The sequence below is a fragment of the Bombina bombina genome, chromosome 3, assembly GCF_027579735.1.
Source record: "Bombina bombina isolate aBomBom1 chromosome 3, aBomBom1.pri, whole genome shotgun sequence".
NCBI classification, from domain to species: domain Eukaryota; kingdom Metazoa; phylum Chordata; class Amphibia; order Anura; family Bombinatoridae; genus Bombina; species Bombina bombina.
In genome coordinates, this window is record NC_069501.1 from 537,351,192 (window position 1) to 537,374,430 (window position 23,239).

The 23,239-nt window shown below is 39.5% G+C and overlaps 1 protein-coding gene across 1 annotated transcript in view; it reads left to right on the forward strand.

Annotated features, from left to right (window-relative positions):
* The first annotated feature begins 17,841 nt into the window (after positions 1-17,841).
* Positions 17,842-23,239, forward strand: part of LOC128653617 (protein argonaute-1) — a 275,726-nt gene continuing 270,328 nt past the window's right edge. Inside the window, exon 1 of the mRNA XM_053707008.1 lies at positions 17,842-17,919. Within this exon, the coding sequence (XP_053562983.1) occupies positions 17,895-17,919 (25 nt within the window). The 5' untranslated portion in view covers positions 17,842-17,894. The remainder of the gene's footprint in view (positions 17,920-23,239) is intronic.

Here is a 23,239-nt window from a genome sequence, read left to right on the forward strand (position 1 = left end):
CAGTCGCAATCACCAGTTGCCTCTATTTTACAGTTGTCTGCCAACACTACAAGCTTTGGAAACAGATGCATCCTCTCAGGTATGGAGATTCAACCTCATATATGTCTTTCCACCACTCCATTTCATTCCTCATCTACTTCAAAGAATTCAAAGGGAAAAAGCAACGTTTGTGGCAGTAATTCCTTTTTGGCCTCGCAAACCATGGTTTCCTCTCCTGTTACATCTTTCAGTAGAACCTCCGTGACTCCTTCCACAGCCTCCAGATATGTTGTCTGAGGGTTCAATCCTGCATCTGGCTCCACAATGCTTGAACCTGATGGTATGTTTGCTGAGATCACCAGATATAGACAACTGAATATATCAGATTTGGTAATTCAAACTTTACTTCAGGCTAGAAAGAAGATCACTTCTTCAACCTATTACAGAATATTTAATACTTTTTCAGCCTGGATGTTTCAACATAGTGCTACTACAGCCAAGATGAAATTACATAATTTATTGGATTTTCTTCATAAAGGATTCCTAAGAGGTCTTTGCGCTAGAACACTAAAGGTTCAGGTGTATGCTATCTCTGCCATTACTGGAGTCAAGTGGGTACAGAAACCTTTGATTCATCAATTCTTTCAGGCCTTGGCTCATATTCAACCTTCTACTAAATCTGCCATTCCAACGTGGGATTTTCCTTTGGTCTTGGAAGCTTTGACGGAAATACCCTTTGAACCCAATAGTGAGATCTCACTCTGGTTTTTTACATTTAAGGCCATTTTTCTGGTAGCTATTACTCCTGCAAGAAGAGTGAATTACAAACCCCTGCTGTCAAGGAGCCTTTTTGTTGTTTTCCATAAAGATAAGGTTGTTTTGCAGACAGACGGCTAGATTTAGAGTTGGGCGGTAGCTGTGAAAAACAGCGTTAGAGGCTCCTAACGCTGGTTTTTACCGCCCTCTGGTATTTGGAGTCAGTCAGGAAAGGGTCTAACGCTCACTTTACAGACGCGACTTTTCCATACCGCAGATCCCCCTAAGCCATTTGCGTATCCTATCTTTTCAATGGGATCTTTCTAACGCTGGTATTTAGAGTCGTGGCTGAAGTGAGCGTTAGAAATCTAACGACAAAACTCCAGCCGCAGAAAAAAAACAGGAGTTAAGAGCTTTCTGGGCTAACGCCGGTTTATAAAGCTCTTAACTACTGTGCTCTAAAGTACACTAACACCCATAAACTACCTATGTACCCCTAAACCGAGGTCCCCCCACATCACCGCCACTCTATTACATTTTTTACCCCCTAATCTGCCGCTCCGTACAAGGCGCCAGCTAAGTTATCCCTATGTACCCCTAATCTGCTGCCCCTAATACCGCCAACACCTATATTATATTTATTAACCCCTAATCTGCCCCCCCCCCCCAACGTCGCCGCCACCTACCTACACTTATTAACCCCTAATCTGCCGAGCGGACCGCACCACTACTATAATAAAGTTATTAACCCCTAATCCGCCTCACTCCCGCCTCAATAACCTTATAATAAATAGTATTAACCCCTAATCTGCCCTCCCTAACATCGCCGACACCTAACTTCAAGCATTAACCCCTAATCTGCCGACCGGAGCTCACCGCTACTATAATAAAAATTTTAACCCCTAAAGCTAATTCTAACCCTAACCCTAACCCTAACACCCCCCTAAGTTAAATATAATTTTTATCTAACAAAATAAATTAACTCTTATTAAATAAATTATTCCTATTTAAAGCTAAATACTTACCTGTAAAATAAATCCTAATATAGCTACAATATAAATTAAAATTATATTGTAGCTATTTTAGGATTAATATTTATTTTACAGGCAACTTTGTAATTATTTTAACCAGGTACAATAGCTAATATAGTTAAAATAATTACAAAATTACCTGTAAAATAAATCCTAACCTAAGTTACAATTAAACCTAACACTACACTATCAATAAATTAATTAAATAAAATACCTACAATTACCTACAATTAAACCTAACACTACACTATCAATAAATTAATTAAATACAATACCTACAAATAACTACAATTAAATAAACTAACTAAAGTACAAAAAATAAAAAAGAACTAAATTACAAAAAATAAAAAAATATTTACAAACATTAGAAAAATATTACAACAATTTTAAACTAATTACACCTACTCTAAGCCCCCTAATAAAATAACAAAGCCCCCCAAAATAAAAAAAATGCCCTACCCTATTCTAAATTAAAAAAGTTCAAAGCTCTTTTACCTTACCAGCCCTGAAAAGGGCCATTTGCGGGGCATGCCCCAAAGAATTCAGCTCTTTTGCCTGTAAAAAAAACATACAATACCCCCCCCAACATTACAACCCACCACCCACATACCCCTAATCTAACCCAAACCCCCCTTAAATAAACCTAACACTAAGCCCATGAAGATCTTCCTACCTTATCTTCACCATGCCAGGTTCACCGATCACTCCAGGCTCCAAAATCTTCATCCAAGCCCAAGCGGGGGCTGGCGAACCATAATCCGGCTGAAATCTTCTATCAAGCGGCGGCTGAAGAGGTCCAGAAGAGGCTCCAAAGTCTTCATCCTATCCGGGAAGAAGAGGAAATCCGGACCGGCAACCATCTTGATCCAAGCGGCATCTTCTATCTTCATCTGATGAGGAACGGCTCCATCTTGAAGACCTCCAGCGCGGATCAATCTTCTTCTTCCGACGTCCAACTAAAGAATGAAGGTTCCTTTAAGGGACGTCATGGAATCAGCCAATCAGAATCAAGTTCAATCCGATTGGCTGATCCAATCAGCCAATCAGATTGAGCTCGCATTCTATTGGCCAATCGGATTGAACTTGATTCTGATTGGCTGATTCCATCAGCCAATCAGAATTTTCCTACCTTAATTCCGATTGGCTGATAGAATCCTATCAGCCAATCGGAATTCGACGGACGCCATCTTGGATGACGTCATTTAAAGGAACCGTCATTTGGCGAGTAGGCGTCGGTAGAAGAGGTTGGATCCGCGTCGGCTGGAAGATGATGGCTCCGGAAGAAAGAAGATTGAAGATGCCGTTGATAGAAGACTTCAGCCGGGTCATGGACCTCTTCAGCTCCCGCTTGGATGAAGACTTCAGCCGGATCATAGACATCTTCAGCCCCCCTGCTTGGGCTTGGATCAAGACATCGGAGCCAGGACGGATCGGTGTGATACCCGGCGAGGTGAAGATAAGGTAGGAAGATCTTCAGGGGCTTAGTATTAGGTTTATTTAAGGGGGGTTTGGGTTAGATTAGGGGTATGTTGCTGGTGGGTTGTAATGTTGGAGGGGTATTGTATGTGTTTTTTTTACAGGCAAAAGAGCTGAATTCTTTGGGGCATGCCCCGCAAAGGGCCCTTTTCAGGGCTGGTAAGGGCTTTGAACTTTTTTAATTTAGAATAGGGTAGGGCATTTTTTTATTTTGGGGGTCTTTGTTATTTTATTAGGGGGCTTAGAGTAGGTGTAATTAGTTTAATATTGTTGTAATATTTTTCTAATGTTTGTAAATATTTTTTTATTTTTTGTAACTTAGCTTTTTTTATTTTTTGTACTTTAGTTAGTTTATTTCATTGTATTTATTTGTATGTATTTTATTTAATTTATTTATTGATAGTGTAGTGTTAGGTTTAATTGTATTTATTTGTAGGTATTTTATTTAATTTATTTATTGATAGTGTAATGTTAGGTTTAATTGTAGGTATTGTATTTAATTTATTTATTGATAGTGTAGTGTTAGGTTTAATTGTAACTTAGTTTAGGATTTATTTTACAGGTAATTTTGTAATTATTTTAACTAGGTAGCTATTAAATAGTTATTAACTATTTAATAGCTATTGTACCTGGTTAAAATAAATACAAAGTTGCCTGTAAAATAAATATTAATCCCAAAATAGCTACAATATAATTATAATTTATATTGTAGCTATATTAGGGTTTATTTTACATGTAAGTATTTAGCTTTAAATAGGAATAATTTATTTAATAAGAGTTAATTTATTTTGTTAGATTTAAATTATATTTAACTTTGGGGGGTGTTAGTGTTAGGGTTAGACTTAGCTTTAGGGGTTAATACATTTATTATAGTAGCGGTGAGCTCCGATCGGCAGATTAGGGGTTAATTATTGTAGGTAGCTGGCGGCGACGTTGTGGGGGCAGATTAGAGGTTAATAAATATAATATAGGGGTCGGCGGTGTTAGGGGCAGCAGATTAGGGGTACTTAGCTATAATGTAGCTTGCGGTGGTGTACGGAGCGGCAGATTAGGGGTTAATAATAATATGCAGGTGTCAGCGATAGCGGGGGCGGCAGATTAGGGGTTAATAAGTGTAAGGTTAGGGGTGTTTAGACTCGGGGTTCATGTTAGAGTGTTAGGTGCAGACTTAGGAAGTGTTTCCCCATAGAAAACAATGGGGCTGCGTTAGGAGCTGAACGCTGCTTTTTTGCAGGTGTTAGTTTTTTTTTCAGCTAAAACTGCCCCATTGTTTTCTATGGGGGAATCGTGCATGAGCACGTTTTTGAAGCTGGCCGCGTCCGTAAGCACCGCTGGTATCGAGAGTTGCAGTGGCGTTAAATATGCTCTACGCTCCCTTTTTGGAGCCTAACGCAGCCCTTCTGTGAACTCTAAATACCAGCGGTATTTAAAAGGTGCAGGGGGAAAAAAGCATGCGTAGCTAACGCACCCCTTTGGCCGCAGAACTCTAAATCTAGCCGAGAGTTTTTACCAAAGGTTGTCTCTAATTTTAATAAATCCCAAGACATTGTCTTACCAGGAAAGCCATTTTACCGATGTGGTGTGCTGTCTACATACATATGTTTCAAGAACTAAGTGTATTAGAAAGACAGATTGTTTGTTTGTAGTACCAAGGGGTTTAAAACAAGGTCAAGCTCCTGCAAAATCCACTTTGGCCAGTTGCATAGTACAGACAATCTCACAAGCCTATAAACAGAAGAATCAACTGGTTTCAGTTGGGCTTAAGGCACATTCTACATGGGCAGTGTCAATATCATGGGCTTTGGAAGCAGATGCTACACCTATGGAGATATGTCAAGCAGCGGTCTGGAGTTCTCCTCATATCTTTCTCTTTCATTAGTTGGATGTGCGACAATGCTCTTCATCAAAGTTTGGTCGAACAGTCTTATCTTCTGTGGTGTCCTAAATACAATTCTTTATATTTTTTTGCATCATTTCATTTGTTTGACTGAAATTTTTTCACACCCTATTTTTACCGTTTTTTATTGCTTTATTCTCTTCTCAGTGGTAAGCATTATATCCCTGGGTAGTGCTTACCAGGCTCCCTTTTACCTTTTCCACTTTTAAGGCTGGACATCACTAGGAGGACAGAAGGAATGGGTTCAGATTACCTTTATATGTAATCAGGGGAGTGGTCATTTTTCTCCACACCCATTTGGGAGAGGGCTTCTCACTGGAACGCATGTATTTGTTAATTACTAATTTTATTCTTAACTTGTTAATTCTACTGCATTTAGTGGTCCTTTAAATAATCTTTCTGGGCAGTTTTTTGGCGATTCTGCTAGTGAAGATTTTTTTGGAGTTGTGCCGATACTTTCATTTGTGATGCTATTTTAGTAGTCATTAAGTTTTATCCTAAAGTATGTCTTTGGCGGTACTTTCTAGAAGGGCTTTTTGCTTAAGTCTTGGTCTTCTGATATGGTTTCTAAATCCAGGCTTGTATCTCTTTCTTTTCAGGGAAAGATGTTACTAGGCTCTGGTTTGATTATATCATCTATAATGTGATGGGAGGTAAAGGACTAGATTTAGAAGAAAGGTTCCACTGATTCCGTCTAGAAGACAAGTTCTAACTGAAACGAATCTGAGCAATCCAAGAAATCTACTCCCTTATCCAAATCTGCATGAAGGTGTGGCCCTAGATCCATAGGCTCTGGTAGGGGCAGCATAAGTTTATTTCAGGATGCTTGGTTTCAGTCTGTTCAGGATCCCCGAGTTCTAAATATAGTCTCCCAGTATTATAAAATAGGTTTCAGAATGAGGCTTTCCATGGGAATGTTTTTTCTTTCCAAAGTTCTGAGAAATCCTATGAAGGCTCAGGTCTTTTTAGTCAGTTTTGGATCTAGAATCAATGGGAGTGATTGTTCCTGTTCCTTTGTTGGAAAAGGGAATGGGGTTTTATTCTAACCTCGTCATTGTTCCTTTTAAAGGAGGGAACCTTCAGACCAGTTCTGGATCTAAAGGCTCTGAACTAATTTCTCAGAGTTCCTACTTTCTAAATGGAGTCTATTCTGACTTTTCTACCTTTTTATTTAGCAAGGTCACTTTATGTCCACAATTGATTTTAAGACTGCTTTTGGTTTACTCAGGAGGTGAGGTTTTCCTATTAATGTTTTTGAACTCTGTGCAATTTTCAGAGTCATTCAGAGTTCGCCTCTGTTGGAAAGGGAGTCTTATTTCTGATGTCAGAGAGGCTATGTTTTGGCAGCAGCATATGTCAATCATCAAGGGGGAACTCGCATTTCCCTTGCCATGAAGGAACTATTGTGAATTATTTCCTGGGAAGAAGTCTATTATTGTCAAATGTTTGCTGTTCATGTTCCTGGAGTGGACAACTGGGAAACAGATGTTCTCAGTTGTTAGTCCTTTCATCCAGGAGAGTGGTCTCATCTGGATGTCTTCAGATAGTGGATCTTTGGGGTCTCCCAGAGATAGATCTGATGGTCTCTCAGTTGAATCTCTAACTTCCCAGGTACTGTGCCAGGTCCATGGATCCTCAAGCAGTGTTTGTGGATGCTCTGGTAGTTCTGTGGTCATTTAGACTAGCTTATGCTTTTTCCACCTCTGGTTCTTCTTAATAGATTGATTGCCAAAATCAGACAAGAGGATGCTTCAGTGATTCTAATTGCTCCCGCTTGGCCTCGTAGAGTTTGGTATGCGTATCTAGTTCAGAAGTCCAGTTGCTCTCTTTGGTCTCTTCCTTTGCATCCAGACCGTCTGTCTCAAGGTCAGTTTTTTTCATACAGGTCTCTATGCTTGATGGTATGGAGATTGAACAAATAGTTTGTAAGCAGAAAGGGTTCTTTGATTCCGCTATTGAGACTCTGATACAGGCTTGTAAGCCTCTGTCCAGGAATATTTTTTATAAGGTTTGGAGGACCTTTGTTTCTTGGTGAGAGGATCATGTTTTTTTCCTGGCATTCTTTAAGAATTCCCAGGATTTTGCAGTTGGTTTGGATAAGGGTTTATCCGCCAGTTATTTTGAAGGAGCAGATTTCAGCTCTTTCAGTTATTTTCCTCTACAACACTAGTTTCTTTCATATACGTGACAAGAGTCCACGATCTGTTATATATGGGATTGCATTCCTACCACTAGGAGGAGGCAAAGTTTCCCAAACCCTAAGGGCCCTATAAAACCCCTCACACATATCTTAATTTTTACTTTGCCTCCGTTGGAGGTGGTTGAAGCATGAAGATGTGCATGATTTCTTCAGTGAAAGGGGCTTTCAGTCTATGTTGAAGCCCGGTTCTCATTAGAGCACAGTGCTTGTCAGAGGGTATTTGGGATATGGTCTGTGATAGAATGGTTTCGCCGCATGAGAAATCCTTCATAGGCCCTCTGTAAATTCAATCACAGGGACTTGTCTTCTGCCTCCCTTTACAGATCTACATTATACTCCTATTCCATAGCCTCTGCTGTTATGTTTCAGTACTGGTTTGGCCGGCTTTGATAGTGGACGCGTGTCTATGTACAGCTTTGATTATGGGCACTTTTAAGAATGTTAAAAGTTTATCTGTATATGTATATATATATGGCCATCGGACAGATACTCACTATTCCCCTTGCTTTTTGCGCGCAAAAATTTGGCTCCCGACACTTAAATGCGCTTGTTGGGTTACCGCGCCCTTCTACGTATAATTCATTAGCCTCATAGAGTACAGGTTAGTGGATCCATCGGATTAGAGCACGTCAGCGCGTTATTTTACGCACGTTGGGGTAGCTCAGATCCACACGTTATTATATATGCATGTTGGGTTAGCACACATCTCTCGGATATGCGCACATCGGATATTTGGTGTGTTTTTCCTTAATAAAACAGTATTTTTTTTTACGAGTGCTGACAGTTACTGCTTAGCTAGGCTGGCCATGCTTCGGGCTTTAATACCCTTGCAAAGTTATATAGAGGGCGTATAGGTTTTCCTTTCCTCAAGAGCTTGCTTAAAGGGGTTATTTATTTATTTAGTACTTTTTGCATTGTTTGATTTTGCTATAATAGAGCAGCATAAATCTGTCCCTAAATTTACCCTAGAAACTGAGACCTCATATATCTCAAAATATATTCTTAGATTCCAGCACAAACCTGTCTCTAACTTGGTGGCTGAATCATCAGTCTGTTATTCGTCGGGCTTCTTTTGCTTGTTCTACCTGGTCTGTGATCACCACAGATGCACGTCTTTCAGGTTGGGGAGCTATTTGGGGGGCTCTAAAAGCACAAGGGGCTTGGGATCCTCGGAAGGCGAGGTTGCCAATCAATATTCTAGAACTCTGTGCACTTTTCAGGGCCATTCATGCTTGGCCTCTGTTGAAAAGGGATTTTTATCTTCGATTCCAGACAGACAATGTTACAGCAGTAGCCTTGAAAAGTTGCTCAGTTGAATAAAGGCACTGTTGCCATACTTTGAGTGCTGCAGGAGTGTTGTTTTATGTTATATATTACAGGACCCTGGAAAGGGAGGTCCTCCTGGTGTGCACCATTATCGTTTCATTTGGAGATACAGAACATTTGGTCAGTGAGTGCTGGTCCTGCTTTTTCAACATTTAATGTTACAGCAGTAGCTTATGTCAACCATTAAGGGGGAACTCACAGTTCCCTGGCTATGATGGAGGGGTCTCAAATGCTCTCTTGGGCAGAAGTTAATTCTTGCCTAATAACTGTGATTTACATCCCCGGAGTGAATAATTGGGTGGCAGACTTTCTCATTCGTCAGTCTCTACATCCATGAGAGGGGTCTTTTCATCAGGATGTCTTCTATCTGATTGTTGGGGCCTACCAGAAATAGATCTGATAGCCTCTCTTTTTGAACAACAAACCCCACAGGTACTTTGCAAGGTCCAGGGATCCTCAGGCAGAGGTGGATGCTCTAGTAGTCTCTTGGTCCTTCCAGCCTGCCTATCTGTTTCCTCCTCTGATTCTACTTTCCAGAGTAATTTCCAAGATAAAACTAGAGCAGTCATTTTTAATCCTGATTGCCCCAGCATGGCCTCACAGGATATGGTATGCGGATTTAGTTTGAATGTCCATATGCCCTCTTTGGCCTTCTATCTCAAGGTCCTTTTTCCATCCAGTTCTAAAGTCTCTAAACTTGATGGCATGGACATTGAACGCTTAGTCCTGAGTCATAGAGAATTCTCAGATTCTGTGATTAACACTCTGATTCAGGCTCATGAGCCTGTTTCTAGGAAAATTTATCACAAAGTTTGGAAAACTTACATTCATTGGTGTATAGACCAAGGGGGATATTTATCAAAGCCTCAACGCAAATATGCCGGAATTCCGCAGCGTAATTGTTGCAAACTTGATCCGACCTAGGTATCAAAGCCTTCAGACCGGCAAGTGTTGAAATTTGTGACGTAACATACGATCCGCCGGTCTCAATCCGACGCAGATCGATGCTTACGTCATTACAGATGTTCCAAATACACATTCGGCTCTATTTGACACTTTTTCCCAGTTATCAAACTTTTAACAGGTACGCTTGCGGCTATTCCGGCCCAGCGTACCTGGTTTTCAATCCGTCACCCTGGAGGCCGCGGATGCCATAGAAATCAATGGGAGTCTGAAAGCTCTGAAAGCTTATGTTCGATGCTGCCAGATATCCCATTGATTTCTATGGTTGAAAACAAGTTACGTTTACACCTAACACCCTAACATAAACCCAGAGTCTAAACGCCCGTAATCTGCTGCCCCGACATCGCCGCAACCTAAATAAAGTTATTAACCCCTATCCCGCTGCTCCCAGACCCTGCTGCAATATAAATAAACATATAAAGCCCTATCCTGCCGCTCCCCGACCCGCCGCAACCTAAATAAACGTATTAACCCATAAACCTCTGGTCTCCCACATCACTACCACTAACTAAACCTATTAACCCCTAAACCGTCAGCCCCCACATCGCCAAAAAATAAATTAATCTATTAACACTGTAACGGCACCAACAGGATACCAAGGGTTAACACCAGGGAACAATGTCCTGCATAGGGAATCAGCAATTCACAACCCAGACAGTTTTCAGGTTTAAAACAGAATGCACTTTATTAAAGGCTATGCCTAGTATTTATGCAGGTCTGACCCCCCCCCCCCCAGATGGGGGTTGAAAGACTGTTGTACATTACATGGAGGGAAAAGCGCCCTTTTACATGAAACAATAGAATTATATTACTTAAACACTTCAACCACAAGACACTCTTGGCTCTTCTTATCACTTAGGCGTTTTCTCTCTGAGGGTGATCAAACAATGGAATTCTTATCACTAACTAAATTATGGTTGGAGCCAGCAACTTGTGTTTAGAAAATAGTTTCTTAAAGCTAAACACAGTTAACTCCTTCAGTCCTGACAGAAGGGTCTGTCACATAGCTCCCCCCTTGTGGAACACTCCGGCAGACCCGGCTTGACCCTTTTGCGGGTCAACCTGGGGATGACCGGACTAGGAGGTGGTAGGCATGTCAGTTTGCCAGGACAATCCATCTGTATTCCCGTTATGAGAGAGAATTCCTGTCCATACAAACAAGGGTTCAACTTCCTCAGTGCCCAGACTAGGGCTAAACAGTCCTTCAAAATCCCATCAGCTTCCTTACGAGTTTTCTGTACCTGCTCTTTATAGGTATCCACAATCCCTTCATACTGACATAGGGTGCCCTTGAGTTGCTGCACCTCACTATGAGCCAGCGTCAGCTTCTCCTCCAGTGTCACTAAGTTTGTCTTTAAGGTTTCATGTCCCACTCTCAAGCTGGTGTTTTCTGCAGTCTGTCGGTGCAGCTTGTCTAGCAGAGATTCACGTTCTAAACGTGCTTTTTCCTCTGCGCTCCTCTTCTCCTTCATCAGCGCATTGTAACGGGACCTCCACATATCAATAGCGGATAGAGATTTACTGAGCTCAGCGTCCTGGGGCTTAGCAGCAGGTGGGTCAGTCTCTGCTGCACAGATCTGGGCACGGGTAGTCACAGGGTTAACATCAGCGGGACCCATAGGAGCGTAGGCAGAAACAAGGGGGGCCAAGTCATTTCCAAGGAGAACATCAGCAGGTAAGTCCTTCTTGACCCCCACATTCACAGGTCTAGCGCCCACTCCCCAATCCAAATGTACCCTGGCAACAGGTAGGCGGAACACAGTGCCCCCTGCTACCCTCACAGCCACAGTGTCTCCAGTGTGCTGTTTCTCAGACACCAAGTTCTCTTGAAGCAAGGTCATGGTAGCACCAGTATCCCGTAGACCACTGACCTCCTTCCCATTCACTTTAACCCATTGCCGGTTATTCCAGTGGGCAGCTTGCACGGGGTCTGCTTCATGTAGGCTGCCCCAGCATTCAGGATTATGTGGGATTCCGCCGGCGGGTCTTCTCCAGGACTGTGCTTGATTCGCTGCGGTATACCGCTCTCCCTGCCCCTCGTACTGCCACGGATCCGCCAGTGTGTGCTGTATCCGGCACCAAATGGGGAGCTATCAGGGTTAAAGTAGCTCCCGAATCCCGAAGTCCCTGGACCTCCTTCCCCTCTACGGTCACCAGCTGGCGGTGATGTTGCCGGTTATCGGTGGCCCGGACCGACATCACCTCATGCAGTATTCCCAGGGGTTCCTCGGCTTGGGTGCTCAACACCTCATGAGCGGCTGGCTCCGTTTGGTAATGGTGAGCAGCCGCCCTTGGGGCCAGGTTCTGTCTGACCTGGTTCCAAGCTTGTCTGCTCCGATTTTGGGTGCACTCACGTGCCATATGTCCCCACTGCTTGCAGGTGTGGCATTGTATATTCGCCCGTCCGTTGTATCATGAAGGGGGTGGTGGATTCCCTGGGGCTGGGCGAAAAGGTGCCGCTGTGGGGTTGTTCGGCTGTAGTCCATGGTGCCTCCTGGCATCAAAATGCTGGTCTGCTAATCTGGCTGCTTCGGTTAAGGTGAGAGGTTTTCGATCTCTCACCCATTCGTGGGCTTCTGGGGACAAGCCGTTAAAGAATTGCTCCAAGAGCATCAGTTGTCGCAATTCTTCCATGGTGGTAGCTTGGCTGGCCTGTATCCACCCTTGAGATGCTTGATCCAGCTTGTGGGCCCACTCTGCATGTGAATCTCTTTCTGGCTTGCGCAGGCCTCTAAACTTGCGCCGGTATGCCTCTGAGGTAATGGCATATCTTTCCAAGATCGCTCTCTTCACTTTAGCGTAATCCTTGCTGTCCTCCCTGGGTACAGCGCGATACGCTTCCGCTGCCCTACCGGCTAGCTTGCCTGCTAGCACCAGCACCCATACGGACTGCTCCAAATCATGTAACTCACACAGTCTCTCAAAATCCTGTAAATACCCATCGATCTCATCCTTCTCCTCACAAAACATTTTAAATGCATGGTATGGGATTTTGGGTCTTACTGGGTTGCTGAGTGCGTCCAAAATGGATTCTGCTCGGGAGGATGCATTCCGCGGACTGTGTGCCATCACGTACTCCTGCACATCTGCCATTATCACGGATAGCATATCCCGTGGTACAGGTTGGGGTAAAAATTCCAGCCTGATCCTCATTTCCCTCTGGTATAGGGTCTCCTCCATGGCTGCTGGAGGCGTAGTGCTGCGAGCTCTGTCTCCCTCCATCAGCTCAGCAATTAATATAGCCTTGGGTTTGCTGCTGCCTATCTTTCCCCTGGCTTCTAGCAGTTCCTTTAACGTTTGTCTCTTTAGCTTAGAATAATCCATCTCCATTCACTTTGGTCCCTGGTACTCCTTCCATCTTAGTCAGTATTGTAGTAATCCCCCTCTTCCTGAGGTTACTGGCTTGTGTAGTTGCTCTTCTGGGCGATAAGGTTCATTCCGTCGCTTGCCACCAATTGTAACGGTACCAACAGGATACCAAGGGTTAACACCAGGGAACAATGTCCTGCATAGGGAATCAGCAATTCACAACCCAGACAGTTTTCAGGTTTAAAACAGAATGCACTTTATTAAAGGCTATGCCTAGTATTTATGCAGGTCTGACCCCCCCCCCCCCCAGATGGGGGTTGAAAGACTGTTGTACATTACATGGAGGGAAAAGCGCCCTTTTACATGAAACAATAGAATTATATTACTTAAACACTTCAACCACAAGACACTCTTGGCTCTTCTTATCACTTAGGCGTTTTCTCTCTGAGGGTGATCAAACAATGGAATTCTTATCACTAACTAAATTATGGTTGGAGCCAGCAACTTGTGTTTAGAAAATAGTTTCTTAAAGCTAAACACAGTTAACTCCTTCAGTCCTGACTGAAGGGTCTGTCACAAACACCTAAACCTAACAACCCACTAACTTTAAATTGAAATTACAACATCCCTATCTTCAAATAAATTTAACCTTACCTGTAGAATTAAAATAAACTATATTAAACTATTAATTAACCTACCCTAACTATTATCCTACAATTAAATTAAACTACCAATTAAATAAAATAAATTACATATTAATAAACCTAACCCTACTCAAATTAATTAAATATACAATTAAACATTATTAAAAGTACTAAATTACAGAAAAAAATAAACACTAAGTTACAAAAACAAACACTAAATTATGAAAAATATAAAACCACATTATCAGAAAAAAAAAAAAAATTACACCTAATCTAATAGCCCTATCAAAATAACCCCCCCCCCAAATAAAAAACCCTAGCCTACAATAAACTACCAATGACCCTTAAATGGGCCTTTTGTGGGGCATTGCCCTGAAGAAATCAGCTCTTTTACCTGTAAAAAAAATACAAACAATCTAAAATATCCTAAGCTCCCCATTGCCCTGAAAAGGGCATTTGTATGGGCATTGCCCTTAAAAGGGCATTTAGCTCTTTTACATGCCCAGACCCTAATCGAAAAATAAAACCCATCCAAAAAAAAACTTAAATAAACCTAACACTAACCCCCAACGACCCACTTACAGTTATTGAAGTCCCACTTGAAGGATCCATCCAGCTGGCAAGAAGTCTTCATCCAGAAGGCCTCTCCGATCTTCATCCAGCTGACAAAGTCCTCATCCAGGCGGCAAGAAGTCTTCAGCCAGACGGCATCTTCTATCTTCATCCATCCGGCGAGGAGTGGGTCCATCCTGAAGACATCCGGTGCGGAGCATCCTCCTCATACGGTGGCTGCTGTAAACTGGAACTTCAATGCAAGTGACGTCATCCAAGATGGTGTCCCTTGCATTCCTATTGGCTGAAAGATTTCAATCAGCCAATAGGATTAGAGCTGCTAAAATGCTATTGACTGTTCCAATCAGCCAATAGGATTTGAGCAGCTCTCAATTTATTTAAGGTTTTTTTTTAGTGGGTTTTATTTTTAGATTAGGGTCTGGGCATGTAAAAGAGCTAAATGCCCTTTTAAGGACAATGCCCATACAAATGCCCTTTTCAGGGCAATGGGGAGCTTAGGTTATTTTAGATCATTTTTTTTATTTGGGGAGGTTGGTTGGGGGATGAGTTTTACTGTTGGGGGGTGTTTATATTTTTTTTACAGGTAAAAGAGCTGATTTCTTTGGGGCAATGCCCCACAAAAGGCCCTTTTAAGGGCCATTAGTAGTTTATTGTAGGCTAGGGTTTTTTTTATTTTGGGGGGGCTTTTATATTTTGATAGGGCTATTAGATTAGGTGTAATTCTTTTTTATTTTTGATAATATGATTTTTTATTTTTCGTAATTTAGTGGGTTTTCTTTTTGTAACTTAGTGTTTTTTTTTCTGTAATTTAGTACTTTTAATAATGTTTAATTGTATATTTAATACATTTGAGTAGGGTTAGGTTTTTTAATAGTTTATTTTAATTCTACAGGTAAGTTTAAATTTATTTGAAGATAGGGATGTTGTAATTTTATTTTAAAGTTAGAGGGTTGTTAGGTTTAGGGGTTAATGGCTTAATTTAGTTTATGGCTATGTGGGGGGCTGACAGTTTAGGGGTTAATAGGTTTAGTTAGTGGTGGTGATGTGGGAGGCCAGAGGTTTACAGGTTAATTCGTTTAATTTGTGGCGGCGGAGTCGGGGAGCAGCGGAATAGGGGTTAATAACTTTATTTATGTTGTGGTGTGGTCAAGGAGCGGTGGGATAGGGGTTAATAAGTTTATTTATGTTGCGGCGGGGTCGGGGAGTGGCAGAATAGGAGTTAAACATTTTAGTATAATGGTGGCGTTTAGTGACAGGGTATTAATAAAGATGGTAAAAAGCCGAATAGACACGAGATCGATGACTGTTAACAACAATCCGATGCTCATCGCCCCGTACTTGGTGCGTGTCTTTTTGCCAGCTTTTTTTTTTACAAATAAGGAGAGCGTATTGAGATACGCGGCCGTGATGTTAGGCGAGCGTATTGGTGCCGGCAAATACAACAAAGTTGAGGCTTTGATTAATATCCCCCCATATTTTTTCTTGGCATTCTTTTAGAATTCCTAGGATTCTTCAGTTTTGCATGATGGTTTAGATAAAGATTTGTCTGCCAGTTCTCTGTAAGGACACATTTCTGCACTTTCTGTATTATTTCACAGGAAGATTGCTAATCTTCCTGATATTTATTGTTTTGGTCAGGCTTTAGTCCACATTAAACCTGTAATTAAGCCTATTTCTCCTCCTTGGAGTCTTAACCTAGTGTTAAGGGTTTGCAAGCTCCTCCTTTTGAGCCTATGCATAAATTAGACGTTAAACTACTTTCATGGAAAGTGTTTTTTCTTTTGGCCATCTCTTCCGCTAGAAAAGTTTCTGAATTGTCTGCGCTCTCCTTTGAGTCTCCTTATTTGATATTCCATCAGGGTGAGGCTGTTTTGTGGACTACATTTAATTTTTTGCCTAAAGTTGTTTCCTCACACAATTGGGAGATTTTTGGTCCCTCTTTGTGTCCTGATCCTAAGAATGCTTCTGAAAGATCTTTACATTTTTTTTGGATGTTGTTAGAGCATTGAAATATTATTATTATTTTTTTAAATTTTCTTCTCCCCTCTGTCAGCCACATACACACATCAGATCAAACTTTGGTGAGCCCCAGTTGTTTAATTTTGTGTTGCACAGGCATGTGTGAAATCTCCTACAAAACAAAGCTCCAAGTCCAACTATTTTAGCTGATATTTGCTTTACAATTTCCTTACAACGGAAGGACAGGCACATATTGAAGAGTCATGCGCCCACACGAGACAATCAGTGATCATTGATTTGTAAGAAAAAGTACTAAATAAGGCATTGGATAGAATACAAGTGTTAAAACATCATGCCATAGCTCTACCCCTCAAAATGTGCTGCCCCCTAGCAACATATATGTGCTTGTGAGTTACTGTTATAGAATCTAACATATTAATAATCACTCTAATGCTAAATCAGTGCCTATATGGTCCCTCACTTCCTAATCTCACAATACTCTTTTAGCTTTTTTTTTGTTTACAACACATTACCGTCTTCTCATTTTGCTCCTGGCTTATTTCTGTCCTGTCTGTATCCACTGTATGTTTTCCAATAGAATCTAGGTATATACATACTAGGTTTGTCGTTTGTGGCATTTTCCAGACATAAGTACATGTTGAACACTTGCAAAAGGATTAAATACATAATTACATTTGACTCCAGAGCAGGAATATTTGCAATAAGAAAAGATGAAGACCAGTGACCTTAAAGGGACACTGAACCCAATTTTTTTTCTTTCGTGATTCAGATAGAGCATGCAATTTTAAGCAACTTTCTAATTTACTCCTATCATCAATTTTTCTTCGTTTTCTTGCTATCTTTATTTGAAAAAAGAAGGCATCTAAGCTTTTTTGGGGGTTCAGAACTCTGGACAGCACTTTTTTATTGGTGGATGAATTTATCCACCAATCAGCAAGGACAACCCAGGTTGTTCACCAAAAATGGGCCGGCATCTAAACTTAAATTCTTGCATTTAAAATAAAGATACCAAGAGAATAAAGAAAATTTGATAATAAGAGTAAATGAGAAAGTTGCTTAAAATGTCATGCTCATGGTTGTGAGTTGTTTCATCTGGTGTGAACCTGGGTGAGGGGCCGGGAACTTCACTGGGTCAAGTAGCTTGAAATCTCAGTTTTTTTGTAATAGAAATATGCTTGTGAAACGTTGTTACCAATAATGGTAACACTTTACCGTATACATCCGATCGTACAGTGATGTGAAACCACTCTCTAAAACACTAGACTGAACTGGTCTATAGATATTTTAAATATTATTATTCCCAGCGTTGTATATTGTATCACGCAAAAATATTTTCGATACAACCGTACAAATGCAATAAAATAATTTGACCCTTTCTTTATACATAATACAGACGACCATATATATCCATTTAAGTTTTTTTTTCATACGGGCTCATAAACGGGAAACAATTATATTAAATTGTCAAAACAGATTTAAAATTGTGAGGAACACGCAACGAATATTACAATAACTGTAGTAGTTAACCAGATATAAAGTTATAAACATGTACTTGAGCATCTGTTTATTTTTAAATAAAGTTTCATGGAAGTGAGAGAAAAAAAGACACTTTGGTGCCGCTGTATGATTGGCTGCGCGGCAGGCTCCGGTGCGCATGCCCGTGCTTGCTGTGGGAACAGAGGCAGCAGCTGCAGGGGAGCAGGCAGGGAACAGCCAGGGTACCTTGTACACAGTGGCTGACATCAGGCTGTTTGGATGGGATGGAAGCTGGACCTTCTACAGCAGGTGAGCAGTGTCCATCACCAGGGCTTCTGGTATCCACGGAGAGCTTGTATAGAGCTGAAGAGTACTGGGGGCACAGGATGATTCTTAGACTGCAACTAATGTTGGAGGCAGACCCCCTAAAGAAATGCAAATTTGCAATGTCTCTTTCATGCCAAAAGGGGGAAGGGAGACTGGGTTTAGACAAATGCAAAGGAGCAGGATTAGAAACCTGAATGGTTAAGGGGAAAATATCATTTTTATAGTTGAATTTGTGGTTAAGAGATGGCACAGTAATGTAATAAGTTGTGGCTCAGTAATTTGTTTTATATATATATATATATATATATATATATATATATATATATATATATATATATATATTTTAGTTATCTTTTGTTGCATGTATGCAGAAATGTATTAGGGAAAGTTGACTGACCATTTTGGAAATATACTAGTAAGGTAGTAAAATCTTCTTTCTAGAATGTTTATGTGCAAGTACTGACTGCTTCCAGTAGGGTCAACAGTGTATTGTTTTGATTGTTTTAGATTATAGCAAGATCTCATTTAACCAATTTGCAAAACTCAACTCCTTGACATTGTAGCCCCCTCTTCTAAATTCTGTGTATTATGCAACGTTATTGACTGTTTAGTTACTATAATGGAAAACTTGTTTCTTAAATGTGGTTTTGTGATTCTATATAAACTCTGAACACTGACCAATTTAAGTACTGTCTCCACCCTTCACAGGGGTGAGGTGCATATATTGTTCTCTTTTGTCAATTTGTATTGTATATAAACAAAGCAACGTCTTTGCCAAACATGCAGAGGCTATCAATCATCATGAACTTTAAAGGAGAGAAGAAACATTAAAAAATAATAATTAAACAAATATATATATTTCTTATACCTTGTTATACTTAATTATCCTACTTTTGATGGTCATACTGGTATTACAGTGTTATAATCTAATTGAAAGTTGTAAGAAAATATCTTTTACTAGTTGATTCCTTTTCATTCTAAGGCAATGTCTAAAACATATGTATTCCCTGTTCAGCTCAGACCAGACTGAGAAGTGGACATTATATGTGTCCCATGCAGAGATCAAAAGTTTCATGTGCTGTTGCTTTTGCTCTGTTCAGATAATATGTAATGTAACTGGTCAGTTGGCAATGGTCTATGAACAGTGATATTTTGGATGGGTCACTCAGTAGTAGGAGAGAAATAAATAAGTATATATAACAACTTGCCAGGGTGCATGCAGAAAAAATATCAATAAAGGGTGGCTTGCACCCGCTGGTCTTTCCAAAAACGTTTTAGTGTAACGTTCCTCAGATGTTGCGGTTCTTCCGTCTGAGGAAGGGGATATGGTCCCCGAAACGTTACAATAAGCGAATGCAAGCCACTGTTTATTTTGATTCTGCCTCCGGATGTAAGGACTCAACAGTTGGGCACCGAAACATCATGGGACTATGTTTTAAACTTTTACAATAAAAGTTATTTTTTATTCAAACCCAGTGAGTGCTGTCATCATACTGGATATCTACTTTTCTGACCCAGCACCCTGGTATTTACTTACCCCAGTTTGGGATCTTAGAGTGCAAGTCCTTTACTTGGAATATATATATATATATATATATATATATATATATATATATATATATATATATATATATATTGTCAGAGTGTAAGGTTTTTAAAATGATCAAAAGCTAAGATCTCCTTTTTGTAGATTTTTTTTTTTTTTGGGTTGTGATTAATGACATCACACTTTACATCATTCATAACCCATCATCAGATACTTCACACATAACATGTTTGATGTCATTAGTGGTCTAATTGCTGGCATAATCTCATTCTCATTGCTCACATTACCAAATAGACAATAATAAATATTAAGTGTTAATTTAAATTTTATGTACAATGTAACAAATGATTCTTCTACAAAATAACCGTATATCTCATCTTTTTGGATCCATCGTATATGATGAAACATATATAAAAATGCATTCTTTGGCCAGTAAATCGAGTATACATGAATACATTTCACATTTTGCAATTAAATATAGATTATTTTTTAATTGAATATAACATAGTGAACAGAATAAAATCATCTTCAATAATGGAGAATTTAATTATGATAATTTTACTATTTTTTTAACTTTTAATACTTATTACTATATAACATTGTCAATAGGTAGTATAATTAATATATATATATATATATATATATATATATATATATATATATATATATATATATATATATATCATAAATATAGTGTATGTATTTTTTTTTATCTAGAAAAACGATATACTCATTTAGCAGAAACAATCAGCAATAATAATGATCTATATTAAAGGGACACTAAACCCAATTTTTTTTCTTTCGTGATTCAGATAGAGCATGCAATTTTAAACAACTTTCTAATTTACTCCTATTATCAATTTTTCTTCATTCTCTTGGTATTTTTATTTACAGGAATGTAATGCATAGGAGCCGGTCCATTTTTGGTTAGGAATCTGGGTTATGCTTGCTTATTCGTGGGTTGGTAAATGTAAGCCTCTAATAAGCAAGCGTTATCCATGGTGCTGAACCTAAAATGGGCTGGCTGCTAAGCTTTACATTCCTGCTTTTAAAATAAAGATAGCAAGAGAACGAAGAAAAATTGATAATAGGAGTAAATTAGAAAGTTGCTTAAAATTTTGTGCTCTATCTGAATCATGAAAGAAAAAATGGTGTGTTCAGTGTCTCTTTAAACACTTTGAGATGTAATATAAAATGATAAATCATATATAAAAAAAAAGTCTGCAATATGCTTTCATTATTTACGTTGTTCCCTTTTCTTGTAATTCCATTCTGAAATTGGGAGCTTTTCAGTTCCTGTTAGAAATGGAAGTGCAGAACACTGTTATATTCCAAACAGCCATTGGCTGCACACTCTAGTGACCTATTTATAACTCTCCCTAATTGGCCACAGCAGAGAAAATAACCTAAGTTACAACATGGCAGCTCCCATTGTTTTATAGACACTAAAACTTTACAATTATTTTGTCAATATTTTAACAGCTTATGAAACTTTAAAGAATTACATCTACATGTTTTTCTCAGACTGATCTTTTCTTTCAATGCATCCTTCTACCTAGCATTTGTTTAGTGTTTAATGTCCATTTAAAGTACTAGTGGTAAATTCATATTCTATATTTTTTCACTTTTTTAAGTATGACAAAGAATTGTATAGAAAAGTAAAATATAATTTGAATTGAGCACCTAATAACGTAACTTTAAAATAATTTCCTTACCCCCCCCCAAAATAAAATAAAAATGATATGCCTTTTAATTACTCCGCTCATTTGCTGGTCGATAAATCCTAATCACAGCTCCATGTTTCTGAAGCATTTACACTGAAAACTGATGTTTTATTTTTCAAAGAAGACATATTTATGGAAAACAAAAAGACAAAGCTGAGGTTTTCTCCTCCCTCAGATCCAAGTAATGCTCATCAATCAATAGCCTGTCTCTATGAACAAGGTGCACACATGTTGATGTGTGTATACTCAATAGAAGATGGTGATAAATAGAGTGAATTTACCCTCATAGGTATGTCCCTCATCCTCTGTAAGTGTTAATATAAGAATATATTCCTAGTATGCTTAAAGGGACAGTCTACACCAGAATTGTTATTGTTTTAAAAGATAGATAATTCCTTTATTACCTATTCCCCAGTTTTGCACAACCAACACAGTTATAATAATATACTTTTAACCTCTGTGATTATCTTGTATCTAAGCCTCTGCAAACTGCCCCTTTTTTCAGTTCTTTTGACAGACTTTCAGTCTAGCCAATCAGTGCCTGCTCCCAGATAACTTCACGTGCACGAGCACAGTGTTATCTATATGAAATACGTGAACTAACACCCTCTAGTGGTGAAAAACTGTTGAAATGCAATCTGAAAAGAGGTGGGCTTCAAGGTCTAAGAAATTAGCATATGAACCTCCTAGGTTAAGCTTTCAACTAAGAATACCAAGAGAACAAAGCAAAATTGGTGATAAAAGTAAATTGAAAAATTGTTTAAAATGGCATGCTCTATCTGAATCATGAAAGTTTATTTTGGCCTAGACTGTCCCTTTAAAGGACCAGTGAATACAATAGATATGCATGATAAAAAGACAATGCAAAAACACTTACTACACTTGTTCTGACAAATTTCAGTTATGTCTATTTTCACTGTATCATGTGACACCCATCAGCCAATCACAAATGCATATATACGTATATTCTGGGAATTCTTGCACATGCTCAGTAGAAGCTGTTTACTCAAAAAGGGTAAATATAAAAGACTGTGCACATTTTGTTAATGGAAGTAAATTGGAAAACTGATACATTTCATTAAAGGGCCAAAAAGTTAAAATTCAACTTGCATTGTTTGTACAGAGCATGCATTGTTTAGAGGCTTTTCAATTTACTGTTATGGATTTGCAGAAATGAAAGATGAAAATGGTGTTCGGCTAATTTCAGTGCCAAATTTATTAGAGTTAAGGCTGTGACACACTGCAAGTGATGCGGCGCAAGGCAAAGCAGCTGCTTCGCTCCGCGTCGCATCGCTTCTGAAGTTCAAATATTTAATCTCTGAGTGCTCAGCTCAGCTACGCGACCTGACGCAGCAGAGTGCTCAGAGATGAAAAGGCAGGACACACTGAGCGCACACAGCTGCATGTACACGCTGCGCGCCGCTCCGCTTGCAGTGTGTCACAGCCATAAAAGTGCAGCACACAAATATGTGTGCAAATCTAGATATTTGTGTGTTGAACTTTTACTCTAATAAATCTGGTGTCTTAAAGGGACATAATACTCATATGCTTAATCACTTGAAACTAATACAGTATAACTGTAAAAAGCTGACAGGAAAATATCACCTGAGCATCTCTATGTAAAAAAGGAAGATATTTTACCTCACAATCTCCTCAGCTCAGCAGAGTAAGTTCTGTGTAAAAAAATATACTCAGCTGCAGCCCAGCTGCAGGTAAGAAAAAAATAATAATGAAGAAATGAACAGCAGCCAATCAGCATCAGCAGTGCTGAGGTCATGAACTCTTTTACTGTGATCTCATGAGATTTGACTTAACTCTCATGAGATTTCATTTTATACTTCCTTACACTGAATAGGGAAATAAGATGAGTGTCCATGTAAGCTCGCTCCTTCCGCTGTCCCGGGACAGACACTGATTTGCTACTTAGAAATCCTTTACAATGGGATGTGGCTACTGAGAAACTTTTGAGGTAAAATATCTTTCTTTTTTACATAGAGATGTTCAGGAGATATTTTCAGCTTTTTACAGTTAT